Consider the following 17043-nt stretch of genomic DNA (forward strand, 5'->3'; position numbering starts at 1 on the left):
AGAGCGGAAGAAGCGCGAGGAACTAGAGAGGATCATGGAGGAGAACAACAGAAAAATAGAGGAAGCTCAGAAGAAACTGGTAGGTCTTTATACAAAGTCGTGGATGAACTGAGCTGCTGATCTGACAAGAGTCTTTCTTTCGTTAGGCTGAGGAAAGATTGGCCATGGTCGAACAACAACGTTTGATGGAAGAAGAAAGGCAAAGAATGAGGAAAGAACATGAAAAACGTGTTAAAGAGGAACAAAAGAAAATCCTCGGGAAGAACAACTCGAGGCCTAAATTGTCCTTTACGCTAAAGCCAGTTACGTGAGTCTGTCTCATTTCGTGCAGTTTTACATGTGATATTTATACATCTTGTCGGTTTTGGAATCATTCATATTCCGCAAGAACATTCATCATTAGCTGCGCGTACATATGTACATAAATTATGCAGCAACAAGATCCAAAGCTCACCCGAATGTATTTGCGATAACCATCGAAATCCGGCAATGTTGAATTGTTTTATTTGATTGTGATGATCACACGTACGTCAGAATTGAATAATTAATTCTATACTTGCCAGATTTCGAAGCCCGATACAGATGGGATCTTACTTGCTCGAGACTACACCGATGTCAATACAGAAAAGCACTTCTTTTATGCAGGAACATAATCCACATAATCCACGTACAAGTTGTAAATTTTTTTACGTAATAGCGATAAAAATCTGTACAGGTTTGCTTGATCTGTTTGACGAAAGTGTGGTCTAGCCTAGTTAGGTGTGTTCTACAAATTGCAGATGCAGTTTATACAATGCCGTTTCTTCATAATTGTATTATACAGAAAATAATTTTATTTCAGTTAGATATAATGAAACAAGAATCATATTTAAAGCATTCGCGTTTTCAAACTCGATGGCAGTTGGTAATTTTCAGACGGTCACATTATGAACACGACCAAATAGATTTTGTAATTAAACACAAGTGCATAAATGAATTTTCTACAAGAATAGATAACTATTGTGCATCTGTAGCACTTAATACACAAATCAGTTACGAGGAGATAGTAACAGGAGAGCTAGTTTTTTTTTTTTTTCTAGTACGTTAAACCGAAACGTTATGGATTGTGCATATGTCTAGAGTTTGGACAGAATTTGTTCTGTCAGTAAAAGAAAAGTAAAGTAAAACTGTTCTTTTCTAATCAAAATTAAAGTAAAAATAATGCCAATGAAAAGACAAATGACATGTTGAATGGATTATTTTGTACGTGTCAAAACGTATGAATGCAGCCATGAACAAGTATATCTTGTACGCAATCGTGTATAGATGTGTATTAATATAACGAGAAAAACATCTGTTCATATAGGATTGTATACCCACAACATTGTTACTTGTAAAATAAACACGTTTTTATTAAATCGTTTTCTCCTTCAATTTTATTCTTCGTCATCCTATTGGTCCACGGTGTCCGGATATTTTTTAGAGAAGGGGCTTTTATTATTTTATTATTTATGATTTTTGGGGAGAATTTTGCGCTGAAAATAGAGCTTTACCACGACTTCCAAAAATTGACACTATTTACTGACGATATTGGCAGTCGATAAATGTGCCTCGATATTCTTCAATATTCACGATCCAGAATAAAACAAATTTCTCTGTTAAGCTTCCATGAATTGCTCCTTCTTTATACTGTCCCACGTATTCCTGCATGTTTTATACTTCTGCGTGGCTTTACTCATAGATTCGTCCAACAGCTTTTCAATTTCGGGCTTTTTAAAGATTGGCCTTTGTATTTCGGCCTTAGGTGCACAATTGTTGGTAATCTTTTTTGGCTCCTGGACTTGCACTTCATGTTCTCCTATTTTCGTCAGATCGATCTTCGCAATTTTGTTTTGTGGCTTGATACTTTGGACCGAGTCCAAGACCAATTGAAGCGTATCTTCTTGCTCGCTCATTTCACGGATTACTTCTTTTATAGATTTTAATAAACGTTTGTTCTTCACGATTTTATTTTCGACCAGCTTTTTCTTCTTACGAGTACCTTCGTCATTCTGTACGATATTCGTGAAATCGTAGGATCTCTTGATACCATGGAAAGTAGTTCGCTTGTCTATAAAATAAATCAAACGCATGTCTCATTCTCGTTGCAAAAAGGAACAAAAATTTTCATAAAATACCTACCTGAATGCACGTTCCCCTTATTCTTCATATATTCCTCGAGAGCTGCTTTGTCCTTTAATGCTATTTGATTTTCATATTTTCCAGGAAATCGTGATGTGCAGAATCTCACGCAGTACTTTTTACTCTTCGGATCATTTCTCTGTTTTAAGCAGTTTCTGTTTTTCGTTGACAGTGCGAATTGCGTAAAATCATGCTTGTTTTCCCTTCGTATCGATCGTTTCCTCAAACAGGATTTTGTGGTTCTGTCCGAGTGAACGTGTAACGTTCGATCAAATGTTACTCTCGGTGCATCGAGTGCTTTTTCGTTAGGCTTCGAAATTTGATCGTTGTTCGTGTACAGGTGACTGGAAGTCATTGAAGGTGTTTGGAAACACGATAATGCGTTCAGCGGTTCGTCAAACTCGCTTTCAGAATCGGTGCAAGTGTCGGATAAATTGAACGATATCGAATTTTTATCTGACAGCTGCGAAGTGTCGTTACTCTGCTGTCGAGGTACGATTAAAGAAATTTAATTGGGGGAAAAAGAGCGATTAACCTTTAAAAAGTTACGTACCACAAATTTACGTTTAGGTTGTCGGAAGAATGTGCATTGGAAATTATCATCCTTAACGAGGGTACGATCAATGTCTTCACAATTATTCAGAGACTTCTCCACGGATGTAGTGTCTCCAGAGTTCCAAGATGATTCGACGCACTCCATCCCATGTGACGAGTATAGAGAAAAAGAACATGTATCGTTTAATATTCTTACAGCCGATCATTAAATTTATAAGGAAATTTGTGGTGAACGATGATCTCCATTTGTTTGACTGCTGTACGTATAATTTTGAATTTCTTTCAAGTTGCCATTGATGTTGGTTAATTTATGTGCGTGTGTCAAATCATGATTCCTCGATTGGGAGAGTTTGATTTGATTTTGTTTCAGTATTTTATGCAGAGAATAAAAAATCGAAAGGTCTTAACGATCGGTAGTGTAATTTTTTATTGATCATTTACAAGTACAGTTGAAATATAGACTCCACAGGTTAACAGTGATTGAAAGTAACGAGTGCAAGTTACGAAGATCCTATTTACTTGTCACTTGGTCAGCCTCAGACCAACGGCATACATATCCGTGATGTCTGACAAAACCTTGTTCTTTTTCTGTCGGGGATATTTTTTCGGGACATTACGATTTTTAGTTTTTACCATGACTGCTCGGCCAACTTTGTTCGTTGTTGGCAGGAGAGCCGGCAATGTAGGTGTTTCCGAAGGAACAGCCGCGAGAGCAGTGTTAGTTTTATACTTTTTAATGGCATCCCGTACCGCTGTCTTCATAATCTGACACACGCGAGAAAAAGATATTATTGGAAATAAAATAGAAAGAAAAATTCTAAAAGTATTTCCACCTTGTCGTTGTTTTGTCTCGAAGGTTTTTCAACTTTTGGAGCCAGCTTCGTAGACTGTTTCTGAAAGGCCATAATTTTAGAAACCAAAGATTGCCTGACTGGAGATGATTCCGTTTTGCTGCTAACTGTCCCAGCGAAAGTATGCGATTTTCTCGGCGAACGTGCTAAATGTTTCTAAATATTTCCAATTTCTTCCTTATGATTCTTTCTCTAACAAAATAACGAAAGAATTTCACGATGGTAATACGTACGTGAGTCGATGTAGGAGATTTTGCTTTAACATTATCAATCTGACCAAGCAGAGGTGCACTTTTTACAGTAGATTCCTGTTTATCGATCAGCACAGCAGTTATTAAGGGTTTAGCTGGTGCAGTCGATGGCAGTGCTTGCCTCAGTTTAGGCGAATCTACTTTGTAATAAGCATAAAATTCCTGATCGAGCTGTATTTCTAATTCCTCGATCAAATCAACGATCACTGGACCAATCTGATTATGCACAGTAGATTTTTTCTTCGTTAAGCAGGTCTACGAATAAGTTGACAGTAAGCAAGTTGATACGGTATGGCTAACAAAATTCGAAAACTATTTCTAATATTTCCTTGATGCCTACCATTGGGGACTTGGAAACGAGGCTAACTTTTGAGTCTTGATTGTTCAAAGCGGGTTTCTTTCCACAAGTGGTTATCCTGGTTCCTTGAAGAGACAGGGCTGCACCTAAATATGGTTGACAGCTGGGCATTCTTTGCTTGTAAGCGAGTTCGAAGTGTCCTGTATCCGCGTTCTTGTCTTCCCGGTAATCTACGATTACTGTAAGATCCCACGAAGAATAAGAAAAACAGATTTAGCACTGGAAGAAAGAAGCGAAAAGTCCCAAGCACCTTTTATGGTGTCCTCGAGAACTTGCCTGCACAGGCGCGTCGTAACTTTACTCGAATAGCTCATATCGGGATGGCTATTGATCTCGATCAACCAGACAGAAAAATCATCCATAACCATAAAGTCAGCGCCGTACAGTTCGAAACTATTTTTTCGTCGATCCATGGCTTCCTGGCTAGCTAACAAAGAACCGACCAAACCTTGCTTCATCCCAGGATAAATTATATCGTCCCACGCTTTGTCGTGCCCTTGAGATCTGTCGGAGTTTCGTTAGTTGCAAATTTCGACCTGATCACGTGACTGAATCAAAGTGTATCATACTTGAGAAACTCTTTGAAGGTCGTGGCATCCCACATGTTATCTGAAGGCAACGCAGCATTTCTATCGCCACAATTCGTGTACTTGCACTGGATCGCGTGATTGCACAGATGAATAGACTCGTGAAAGTCTGTCAGACTGAATTTCTGGGAGCAAAATCGGAGATAACTTTCTCTGCAAACAGAGGATACTATATTGCTACACCTTTCTTCGATGTATCGTGTTCCTCGTATGAATTGCATGCCGAAAATATTAGTCGATGAATACGATAGCAGGACCAGCAAATTGGGTTAGAAGAGATCGATGATACAGGGGAGTGAATTTATGGCTGGTAATTTACTGAGGATGCCTTGTTGGAAACGAACGAATTATCCAGCTGTAGTTCTAAATGTATGCCAACAAGTAGCGTCCTTCAAGATTGCAAACTATTTCAGATACACATTGACGATAATTGCAGCGAATGCCCCTTGCGCACGATAATTAAACGACCCAGATATTTATAAACACGAGATAACGTGACACGAAACAGAAATTGTTTCAATTTATCTATACCTGTACTTATCCAACTACGATATATGCACGATAATTATAGTTCGAAGTTTACTTGTATATCCAAAGAGTTAGCGGCTGGGCACAGGTAATAATAAACCACTGTCTAATGTCAAATTTGGTATTATGTATCAGCAATGGACGTTCTATGAAAGAAAAGATATCGTTTGCTCAAAAATATCTCCATTCGTACCCTAACAAATTAATCGGTACTTTGAAGGATTAAAATATCGATTACCGATGTATTTCTGTATGACATAACGAGTGTCGGATTTATTCGACGGATTCATCTTCGCCATGACGTCTTCCAATTTGTTTAAGAGAACGATTCCTCGACCACGACTTTTATTTCCTGGTTTCATAATCCACACATTCATCACGCCGTCCATGTCAATTTGTGGCCAGTACTTCTTGATCTTTTTCAAAATATGCTTCGACGCCAAGAAGAATTTCTGTTCACACCGTGCTAAATTAATATAGTTCCCATGACGTTACTTGTCAGCGAGTCGATCGAAAATGAATAATCTTACTTGAAATGGTACATTGTTTCGAACGAAAAGGGCTTGACCGTGAATGATCTGGTAGTACCAATTAATAAACTGATCCCATTGATGCGCCCAAACCCTTTCGACCTCTTGATCGATATCCTCGTGCGATTGTGCACTGATATAATCGCTGCCTCGTTTAATTGCGAACTCTAGCGCCTTCAAAGGCACCGTGCCAGTCGGTGATCTAACTGCATTTTCACCTTCGTTGTTGATCTTGTCAACTAGCCATTTTAAAAGACTCAAACATGCCGTGAATCTACAAAGAGAACGAAATGGAGAAGGTACAAGTGAAAGGTGTAGAGAAACAGTCTGGAAGGTTTATGCGAATAGCAGATATGGTTCACCGAAAATCTTCTATGAAAGCGTGCATCTGATCGCCTTGACATAAATTATAGCAACGTGGAAAAAGGGTATTTGCCACTCCAGCCTCGTAATACCAGTGCATTTGTCTGACGTTCGAACATAAGCCCACCTGAGGTAATCGATTTTCTTACAAGCATATATTATCCTCGTTCAATGCGTGTCTCATACGACTGGAAGAAATTAACCGATGCCGCTTTAGATACCTTCGAGGTGAATCCTGCACGGCAGTATCTGTTAAAAATCGTTGTTTTGTTCTCCTGTGCTGGCCAGCCGGGCCATTCTGATCCGGTGTTCCAGAGGAAATCCACCGTGTGATTAGTGAGCATCCTGGAGATCAGTTGCCGTTCACCTTGTTGATCCTTCAAATCTCCGATACCAGCTAACAATATCACGGGACTTGCATCCACGTTGAAATGATGTTCGCCTAAGAAAGTTAATCTATACAGTGGCAAATAGAGGGTACGCTGTTCGGAAAGTACACGAAGCGATCGGGGTACCATTAGTATTTTTCCTGAAGAATTTTTCGCACCATCCTCGCTTTAACAGGGATTCGCGAATCACTCGAGTCCTACCGTAAATCATAAACGTGTGATGCGCAGCTATGGCACATTTCACTATTTCCTTGATTCTCATAAATCGCTCGTGCAACGTCGGTGGAAGTTCCAAACCAAGTTGAACTTTCTCTATGCGATACAAACAACGTTAAAATATGCGATAACGAACATATGTTGAAAAGCCGGCTTTACATCGCACCTTGGATTACTTTTGTGTCCGATATAGCAGCGTCTGGGTTTGGTCTCGCATTAGAGTCTAGAGATTCATCCTCGGGTTGCTGTTCTTCATTCTTGTCCGCTTTATCCGTGCTGGTCGGCTCCAAATTCGATGGTGCCTCATCGTTCGCTCTCATGTAGTGCACTTGCAGGCTTATAACTTCTTCTGCACCGATGCGCTCCGTTAGTCTTCAATTTTGCTTCATCGCAGTGGGATTTGTTGGAGGAAGGATAGGTCCGAAGTGGTCAACGTTATTTTATCCTGGATCAGCTTGCAAGATTCAACAATGGTTATTAAAACAGTGTTAGAAAGAATAGAATATTTCATTGCAAGGGGAAACTACGTTAACACCCTGTACATTCGAGTTAAATCACTTCCAGTACCTGTTGAATCTTCGACGTTCCATCAACATTCTTCTATTCAAATTCAAATGAATTATTTCTTGCTTCTAATTAATAATTAATGATTCAAATCGAAAATGCCGAGAAAAGGAATATCTTCGATGTTGCATTATTAGAGATGACATTCCACGGGATACATGTAACAGCGAGTTATTGTGCAGAATCAACGAGACGGAAGCAAGACTCTGACTGAACGTCATCGACGACAGACACGAGGTATGTGTTCAGAATCTAGAATTCCGTAGGCGTGCGCTCTGAAAGCGTTTTAAACCACCCCAACTATTCGGCGGATTGGATAAGATCGCATGACTGTGTCCTCCTCGAGCTATGATCGCATGTCACATTACAAAATTCGCAAACATGGAAGAATCATTCGAGAATAAAGAATCAGCTGACCGACAAAAATGACCATTCGAAATCTTTAAAGATCCCGAATAAAACGAATCATACCCTCTCAAATTATTTTGCTCCCGAGAAATAGATCGATGAAGCTCGTAACTCTGAAATATCGAATTTATTTGCAACGAAATTTGGCATTACCTCGAATATCGTGCAGTTTTCGAAATTTCAAACATGGCGTTAATGGGTTACGTAATCGAAGTTCAGAGTGGGTAAAAACAGTCAGAATGAGTAGGAGGGGGTTGTTGGAATAGGAGGAGCGTACCAGGCACCCCTGCGGAACTTCACGACCATCAAATGCAGGTAAAGAAGCAGAAGCTATCGCGTGGGTTGCCCTAACCACTCCTGTTCTACAAGCTCTGACCCACTTATGCGAGTGCATCTTGGTTCGCGTGAAGAGGCGACCTGGCGAATCACTTCGACCTGCTATCGCTAATTGCCCGAGTTCGATTTCACGCTGATAATTCGGCAAAATATATGCAGCACGTGGTACTATTTTGGAATTCGGTCGATCCTTACGCGCTTCTGTTATCGGACTTCCGGCTGGGTCGATCGTCGCGTGTGATAAGAGCAACGTCAAAGAATTACAGCCTATAAGATAACGAGTATCTCAGAGAAACCATGAATCTACGACGTGAATATGTCAGATAAACGTTACTTTCCCTTGGTTCTTTTCGTGATTTTCTTATTGCTATAAATAATCTTTGATTTCTTACCATTAGATATAGTGCGATATATATTGTGGGAAATCATAGAATACAGCTGTACAACTGCATTCGCAAGGAGCAGGGTACGGTTATACGTTGGAGTAATTCTTACTGGAATATTAAGAAGGGTAGAAAATACAGACGAACTCCGAAAAAACGAATGATCCGAAGGATAAACATGTCACTGTCGATGACAGGAAGTATATGAAAATGTCGAGAAATGAAGTTGATCGAATTATTTTATCCTTAGAACTTAAGAAGCGTTAGTATTCGGTAATTTGAAAAGACATTAACGTGTCGTCAATATGAATAAATGGCTTGGAAACAGCTGGAAAATGGGGAAAAATGTATTCTCAGAATAATTAAGTGAAAGTTACTCTTACTGATAGGAACACGCAAGTAGTAGTTCAAAAATTGCGCGCCATACGGTGGATCGATAAATGGGGGGACTGCGACAATTTATCAGTCGGTATAAAAGTCTGCCGTACCGTTAACCTCTGTTAACCTCAACGCTATTATTTAACTAAAAGTAACTAGTTTTTACATTCCATTAGGGGACTGAATGTACGTGCAATCAGCATGGAAGAGTTAATAAGGAATATTGTTCTTTTATTATTTACGGAAGAATGTATGAAAGAGTATTTGGACGAATTAAATTTCTTTCATGGTAAGTACGAGAAAAGCATAGTTTGAATCGTAAAATCATGATAAAATTTATTTGGACACGTATAACGAATTGTTATCAGGATCACGTGACCATTGTGAATGTACGATATAAAGTAGAAAGATAAAACTGGTTTCAGAAATAAAACTTCTGGTTTATGTATCGTAATGTCTTTCAATTTGAATTTACTATGAAATTTATAATTTTTTGATTTATCTCTTTAGCCTTTACGAATTTAAATATGATTATAATGATTAAACTATAAATAAAAGCTATAGACTATATAGGCTACAGCTAACGACATAGTTGTTATAGATATAAACCCTTCACTTTTCTTTAATTTTTAAAAGACATAGGTAATTTCCTTATATTTTAATTCTGTGTAAAATTCTGTGCATCGAAGAAACAATCGAATTTTGGGATATAGCGAGCGCACGATGATATTCAATTTTTTCTCCCGATAAAATTCGAAGTTATTATTTTTTCGTGACGATTGAAATTAATTTTTTTATATAAGCTAACATGAATTTTTTCTACAGAAGATATGAATCACTACCAGTAAAACGTGAAAATCTTGAACATGTTTCAGTTGGATGCTTTAAATCGACGTTAAGTACAGCATTAGGCTTCGGCATCATCATTGGATCTCTACTCGGTTAGAAAGTTTATTTTTAAATAACCTTTGTAATTACCTTTTTATACACTCTATTTTCTGAAATAAAATTATCTTTATACGCTATTTGTCTATGAAATAATTATTTATAAAGTTAATTTCATATGTAAGATTATTTATTTTATATTAATTTCTTTGTTATAGTTAAGGTACCACAAATTATAAAAATTCTTAAAAGCAAAAGTGTAGAAGGCATCAATGTCTACAGTGTGTTATTGGATTTATTTTCCATCACTTCAATGGTGTCCTACAGTTTTGTTAGTGGTTTCCCATTTAGGTAATATCATTACAGACACAAATAATTTTGATATTATATATTTTATATGTTATGAATAATCAATGAATCAATGAATACATGTTCCAGTGCATGGGGTGATGGAGTTTTCCTAGGATTGCAAACTTTAGCAATTGCTATTTTAATCATGCATTTTAGTGGTAATACAATTCAAGCAACTGCGTTTCTTGCTGCTTATTTAGCTGTGGTATCTGCTGCCACCAGTGGGTTGACCCCTGTGAAGGTTTTGTGGGTTTGTCAAGCAATGGTTATACCCATTATTCTCATCAGTAGGGTACGATATATTTATATATACATGTAACATACAATTATATAGCGAGTGTAAACTCGTTGAAGAGTTACAATTTTATGCTGATTTCAGTTAATGCAAGCGTATACAAATTATTCCAATGGAAGTACAGGTCAGCTATCAGCAATAACCGGTTTTATGTTATTCTTTGGATCTCTGGCAAGAATATTCACTTCTATTCAAGAAACAGGAGATATGACAATGATAATAATGTATATATGTTCCACTACTGCAAATGCTATAATAGCTGCTCAAATTTTGTATTATTGGAATGTAGATACAAAGAGCAATGTTATGACAAAAAAGGTTCAATAAGTAAATAATTATATTTCAAACATTTCGATATTATTATTCCTCAATTTCTCTAAAACATAATTACACATATGACAATTAGGATGAAAATAATTTAAAATATTTGATACAAATCATGGAATCTGAAGAAAATATGGAAATAAAAATACTATAAAAATCTTATTTGTTGTTATTTACAAAATATGTATATAAACAGTTTTAAATTTAATGCAAGTTTTATAACAGACAATTGAATTATTTTAATAAAGGTTAAATTTCAATTGTGGAAAGTCATGTCAACTTAAATTTGCCGCCAAACCGGAAGTGATGTATAGTATGCTTTCTGTGTAAGAAGAGAAGGGGAAAAGAGATTTACGCAGGCGTTTCCAAGTCTGTCGTTTCCGGTTTTGTCGCAATCGTGACTTGTGCAGCGTATGGTGAAATACAGGCGCGCAGTTGTTTAATCCTCGATAATGTTACGTAGCGAGCCGTGATATAGTTGGAAAACACGTTAACAAATCGTCGGACGATAATAAGGGAGCAACGGTGAGTAATAATCCGGGTTCTTTTTTGGCCAGTCTGGCATGCCCATGAAAAAAATGGGCGTGGATGAGTTTGGAATAAAAGAGGGCCATTGGAAGCGTCATGGCGCCATCAGCCTTCGCAATCCGGCTACCCGACGACCATCTTGTTATCGATAAATCAATATAACGCGCCTTTCCTCCTATGTAAGCGTTTTTCTTGAGTAAACGAATATTCTACAGATTTATTCTGTTATATTGTTTGTACGATTCGCCAGAGGAATATCAACAGCTACAGGTAAATTGTTCAGGGAACCGGTTCTTGGTAATTCGCTTTGTCTGAGCGCGTTCTTGCGCAGAATACCATTCCCTTTTGGAGGTACAATTTACGGTCGACGAAACCATACAAAAACCGATACGTTTTTACCGCTAGCATTCGACCGATCCTTAGACGATTGCAATACCAGAATATTCTGGATATCACCGTGGAGAGCGGTTTATCAGTTACAAACACGTGTCCTTGGCCGTTGGATGATGTCTTTTTTTGCATGCCACTTTCGGGCAGTCGGTCAGAGGCAGCTACTAAAAATTTTATCTATATTTGAATAAATCTTGGATGTTGAAGAAAAAAGAGAAAACATTACGAATTCGCCGATTTTCATAGTATTGCAGGACTAGGTTGCTTGCAGTACTGAATCAAAATGGAATCAATGGATGCCCGCCTTGTGGCGCAAGCATTGAACTACCATGGTCAACAGTTGCAGAAAGTGTGGGAGGGAGAACGCAACGAGAATGAGCTGGTCATGCTCAATCTCAAGGAACCAAATTTTGAAATCTATCAACAGCGTCAAAAGACACTGAGGTATACAATTTACAATGTTTTCAAATAATGTTGTAAAACATTTCTAAGTATTTTGTATATTAAAACTTCTTACCTTTTTCTATAACAGTTTTGGTGATAGAGGAAAAAGGCTAAAGCTACAGCAGTTCCTTGCAAAGAAAGCAGATGCCCTGTATGATAAATCAAATTTGGAGAAAACAGTTGATCCTCTCAAGCAAGAATTAGGAGATGAAGGTACGTTTTCTCATTTTATTGCAGTACTAGAACTTTCCACATATTGCGCAATATTGTGCAACTAATCTGTTAATCATGTATTGTTTCAGAATTTTATGCAACAATGCCAGGCCTTGATACGTTTGTCACCATGGAGAAATCTCAACGTATACGTAACTTTTTGGAGGTAATTATTCATTATTTTAATGATTTATATTCAAATAAATAGTTGGATTATTAAGTTGTGATAAAATATTTTTCTTTAGTGTTTGGTCATTGGAGATGTTATTTACGCGCAAGTGATGGGTAAAAGTGCTGTTGGTCTTCTCCTGAAGGTACTTTGCAACTGCAGCGATTGCCCCAGAGTTGTTACTGACTTAGGAGTTAAGGTACATTGAACCTTTCATTATCTATAACAAGTTTCTTTTTCTTTTTTTTTTTTTTTTTTCTTTTTGCTAAGTCATTTTTTAATGCGATTTTGTCGATGAATAGGCTCTAATATTGAACACGGCCACAGTGCCGGCGGTGGACAAGAAAGGTGTAACAAGAAGCTACATGGCAAATGATCTCATCTGCGTCGTAGTCAGTGAAGTTAACGTTGAAGCCGAGCGCGTTGTTGCAGTTATGAACGTACCTGCTCGTGAAGGGCAAGCACCACACCCACCTATGGGACTTATCCATTCTGATGATCTTCCAGAAGCTTATAAGTAAGTAATAAGAAATCTGGATAAGTACATTTACTCCTTGTATTTATAATAATGCTTCACTAACTCTTGTAAACTGACATGTATATCACTATAGGAGATTTTTTGTACACACGATATAAATGGTAAAAGTGTCTTGTGATGCATCAGTAGCACTTTTAATTCAAAATTTTGATTTGAATTATGAATCGTTCTTTGATAATTTGCTTATTGCGATATACCTTGAGAGCACTTGTGCACTAACAGAAGGCAGGGGGAATTTTTTCTGACAGTGGTAGTCTCGAATTTAGGATCGATGTTACAGTTTCGATCGTGGTTGAAATGCATCTTCTATCGACAATGTAGTTATCTTATTTATAACTTGCATAATACGCGACAGTACAGATTTGCATCTTTAGTATTTTGTTTAATATTTTTCGTTAAAAAAGAAGGTAAGGAAAATGGTGGCCAAGAGAAGTTGAGATTTAACAGACGCACTGTGATACTAACAAAACAAGGTAAATTAGATTTGATTCCTCTTACACGTTTTTATGAATTTAGGTGCCAGACACTCTCAGTAACGTAAAAAGTTGATAGTCAGTATGATGATGAATTTATAATGTGATACAAATGATTCAAACCTTGAGCATTGGTTGACATGGCTCTGTTGCGCACAATATTCTATCTACGTTTGTGATATGTTACTCTCAAAGCACCAGCCAAACAATGGCGCCAAATGACATCAATGTCTTTTGAGGTTGCATTTCCAGTATGAGATGTTGAGCCTTGGGTGGTCAGAGTGAGTGCTGCAGACGGTAGGTATAATGATGATTTACTGTTGTTTGGTCTCTTATTATAGTCATATAATAAAATAAGTAAATAATAAAGTGTTTAAAAGATGTAATTTTTCAAACATTTCATCAAAATATTTGTACGTATTGAACAATTTTTTTATTCGAATTTAATGCACAATTAAAGTGCATAGTATATTAGCACGCTTTCGGTGAATGTCTCGGTGTATCACATTGCGAAGTGGAATTAGGCTTTTTACATTTTTCATGAAGTTAAAGCAGAGACCAAATAACTAAAATCTTAATCGCCCGAACCTTTACCTTTAAGCCTCAAAAGAATCGCGCCTTGTCATAATAATGCCTCATTTAAACTTACAGCTTAAATTGACAAATAAAAAATATAAAAAATATGATGTCATGTTTGAATTGACACCACAAAATGCAAAACAGGCGACAGTACTACTACATATAAAAAAAAAATTTTTTTGGTCAACTTGGAAGATAAAATATACTCAGGCGTGGCTCCCAACCTATCCTAGGGCTATGCAATTTATTTTATCGCACCAAAAACTTATAAAAACCAAACCACCGTCGATTGATGATAGGCTGTGTGCTTTTGTGTTGAGAAATCCTCTGATTACAAACATGATACAAAATACTAGAAATATACGTCTTAGCGGTACATGAAAGGTGAGAGACGAGTTTACATAATAATGAGGTTGTGTACCATTGTAAATTTATACGTAAGAAATAATCTGGTAATAAAGGAAACTTACCGAACTTTCTGCAATGTATCCCCGTTTCGGACCCCTGCTGCTTGTTAACGGTACAAACGTAGATTTTGATCGACTCTAATACCATGAGGTGTCTGATAATATAATTCCAAATGGAAGAAACTCTTTTATGCTATGAAGCATCTTTGGCATTAGTGTCGTATCGTTGAATAATTCATGTAGATCGAAGAGAAGAAATGAATCATTACGAGGGATAAATAAACCGATGAAGGGTGCGCCGTACGTTAACACGTGCAAGGAGCAGCAGCATAAGGGACATGCATATTAATATGCATAAATATAAGACGACGAGATGTCGGGGAAAAAAAAATAAATAAATAAAACTGAGGGGGAAACACATAATCAAGTCGGGGGGGGGGAGGGGGGGAAGAAAAAAAAAACCTCTGTCAAGAAGTGAATTCAGGATTTGTGAAGATTCGGTCGTCATGATTATCAAGTCTTTAGTTTTACCGTTAACGAAGTAGCTTTGGTATCCTCTTTTTGGCCGAGGTCAAAACGATTTTTGCATTTTGATAATTGGTCGTTTCTCTTTGTGGTATAGGAAAGCGATGGACAACAAAGGACAGTCTTACGAAGCGATGTTGGAGAATAGTACTGGCTTCAACAACCCGAACAACATTAGATATCTTTGCGAGTTGATGGGTCTCGGGCAAGAGAACCATTCCAATATGGTCGGTTTAAGGTAAAATATTTTTATTCTTCATCAATGACCAATTAAATCACCTTATTGCACGATGCTGAAACACCTTTTTTTTTTTTTTTTCTTTTTTTTGTTTACAGAGAAAGATTTCCACCCAATGAATATGCATCTGAATTAAGGCAGGCGCAGGCTAGTAAATGGGCATTCCGAAGCGTAGCTGAAGGTATAGATCATTTCAAGGCTGGGCGTCACACAGAAGCTTTCCAGTGTCTCAATAAGGCACTTACCGTAGACCCACGAAACGTCGAAGGATTAGTGGCACGTGGAGCATTGTATGTTACTACTTCTATTTTCGTATAGATGAAATATATAATTTAAAATAGCACTGGTTTTATATGTATTCCTTTTCTTTGTTACAGATATGCCAACAGCGGTAGTTTCAAGAAAGCTATCGATGATTTTGAGACAGCATTGAAGTTGAATCAGACTCACACAAATGCCCGTAAATACATGGCCGAAACTCTCGTTGCTCTAGGTCGAAGTTACGAAGATGAAAAGAAGTACGAGGATGCACAAAAGGCGTACGAGAACTGCCTGGCGATTGCTCCATTTCACGAGGAAGCTAGAAATTCTATTGAATACATCAAATCTAAGACATTGACATCTTCTTTGAATCCTTTGGATACATTTAAAAGTTTCGAAACTGAGAATGACGTCGGTGAAAATAAGAAGGAAAAGAAAAAACGTAAGAAGGAAAGAAAGTCGCGCTCAAAGAAAAGGCAAAGATGGAGTTCGAGTTCTAGTTCGTCATCAAGTGGTTCTTCGAGTTCCTCCAGCTCTGAATCCAGCAGTTCTTCTTCGTCTGCAAGTTCACGATCAGCCTCCCGGTCACCCAGTCGCAAGCGAAAACACAAGAAAGATCATCGTGGTTCACTTTCACCTCTTAGCAAGCGTATGGCCCAATACAACAATCCACCAGCTGCTACTACAGCTGCGCACGATGTAATCGCTCCGGTGTCTTATAGTTCTAATACTCGAGATAAGATGGACGATTACGAGATAAAAGTGCGGAAATTTCTAGAACAAACGAAGGATGACTCTGACTATGAAGACAAAGTAAGAATCGTAAATTTGTTTTAACTTAGTTTAATATTTTTATAATTAAAAAATTCCGATCTTTTAATGTATTCAGGTAAGAAAGTTCTTGGAGGAAACTGCGAGATGGAAGAGAGAAAGAGAGAAGGAAAAGAAACATTCGGAGAGTGAGAAAATGAAGAAAAAGAAGAAAAAGGAAAAGAAAGGGAAAGACAAAGAAAAGGACGACAAGAAAAGCAGGAAGAAGAAAAAGAAGGAGGAGAGGAAAAAGCGCAAAAACAAGGACAAACTTGAACGAGATTTAGAAGCCCTGAAAAAATCTTCATTGCCAGATTTAGAACAATTGGAGTCAAAACTGAATGCGTATTATGCAAAAGTTGAGAAAGAGACTGCTGTTTTGAAAAGGTTGGAACCTTTATGGCCAGTTCGTGATCGTCTTCTTTGTTTCGGTTATTTATTTTTTTACAATATTTTTATGTGTGTAATTAATGTCTTATAAAAATAGTATGGGCATTGTTTCGAATATTGGCATTTAATTTGTGTCTTTAGTTTGTTTTCCGTGGTTAATCTAATTTTTTGAAGATACATGAATGGAGACGCGGGTTTTAACCTATCGTATTTTATTTATGTTTTTATATTTACTAGGTATGTAGCTCAGTATAATGACATAGCTTCCCCTCTTAGCAACGCGGAGAAGCTCGCTGAAAGTTCACGAAGAGAGGAAGAGCTGCGCAGAGAGAGGGAATGAGAAAGAGGTGATGCTTCAAAGGCGTA

The 17043-nt window shown here is 37.5% G+C and overlaps 4 protein-coding genes across 7 annotated transcripts in view; 3 read left to right on the forward strand and 1 right to left on the reverse strand.

The window, feature by feature from the left end:
* The window catches only part of Arglu1 (Arginine and glutamate rich 1), a 5996-nt gene extending 4609 nt beyond the window's left edge, over nucleotides 1-1387 (forward strand). For all 4 annotated transcript variants that reach the window (XM_017911284.1, XM_017911285.1, XM_017911286.1 and 1 more), the window contains 2 exons: nucleotides 1-79; nucleotides 147-1387. In XM_017911284.1, the coding sequence (XP_017766773.1) occupies nucleotides 1-79; nucleotides 147-311 (244 nt within the window). In that variant the 3' untranslated portion in view covers nucleotides 312-1387. The remainder of the gene's footprint in view (nucleotides 80-146) is intronic.
* A 250-nt stretch (nucleotides 1388-1637) lies between these two features.
* LOC108555397 (tubulin monoglycylase TTLL3) lies at nucleotides 1638-7108 on the reverse strand. The gene is given in 15 exon segments (XM_017911024.1): nucleotides 1638-1976; nucleotides 2021-2060; nucleotides 3269-3480; nucleotides 3549-3758; nucleotides 3800-4072; nucleotides 4158-4354; nucleotides 4426-4679; nucleotides 4745-4915; nucleotides 5346-5436; nucleotides 5529-5742; nucleotides 5821-6094; nucleotides 6183-6310; nucleotides 6405-6625; nucleotides 6699-6884; nucleotides 6955-7108. Coding segments are annotated over 15 exon segments (2964 nt in total).
* A 1852-nt stretch (nucleotides 7109-8960) lies between these two features.
* On the forward strand, nucleotides 8961-10715 carry LOC108555398 (mannose-P-dolichol utilization defect 1 protein homolog). Its single transcript, XM_017911025.1, has 5 exons — nucleotides 8961-9146; nucleotides 9733-9798; nucleotides 9961-10093; nucleotides 10181-10385; nucleotides 10473-10715. Exons 1-5 carry the CDS (start codon nucleotides 9059-9061, stop codon nucleotides 10713-10715), a joined length of 735 nt encoding a protein of 244 aa, XP_017766514.1. The 5' UTR covers nucleotides 8961-9058.
* A 393-nt stretch (nucleotides 10716-11108) lies between these two features.
* LOC108555590 (tetratricopeptide repeat protein 14 homolog) overlaps nucleotides 11109-17043 on the forward strand; it is a 9163-nt gene continuing 3228 nt past the window's right edge. Inside the window, 11 exon segments of the mRNA XM_017911338.1 lie at nucleotides 11109-11237; nucleotides 11877-12074; nucleotides 12163-12287; nucleotides 12377-12453; nucleotides 12533-12655; nucleotides 12759-12973; nucleotides 15076-15216; nucleotides 15315-15506; nucleotides 15594-16290; nucleotides 16367-16674; nucleotides 16915-17024. Coding sequence (XP_017766827.1) covers nucleotides 11914-12074; nucleotides 12163-12287; nucleotides 12377-12453; nucleotides 12533-12655; nucleotides 12759-12973; nucleotides 15076-15216; nucleotides 15315-15506; nucleotides 15594-16290; nucleotides 16367-16674; nucleotides 16915-17024 — 2149 coding nt within the window. The 5' untranslated portion in view covers nucleotides 11109-11237; nucleotides 11877-11913.

Source organism: Eufriesea mexicana, unplaced genomic scaffold, assembly GCF_001483705.2.
Source record: "Eufriesea mexicana isolate 0111107269 unplaced genomic scaffold, ASM148370v2 scaffold124, whole genome shotgun sequence".
Lineage (NCBI taxonomy): Eukaryota > Metazoa > Arthropoda > Insecta > Hymenoptera > Apidae > Eufriesea > Eufriesea mexicana.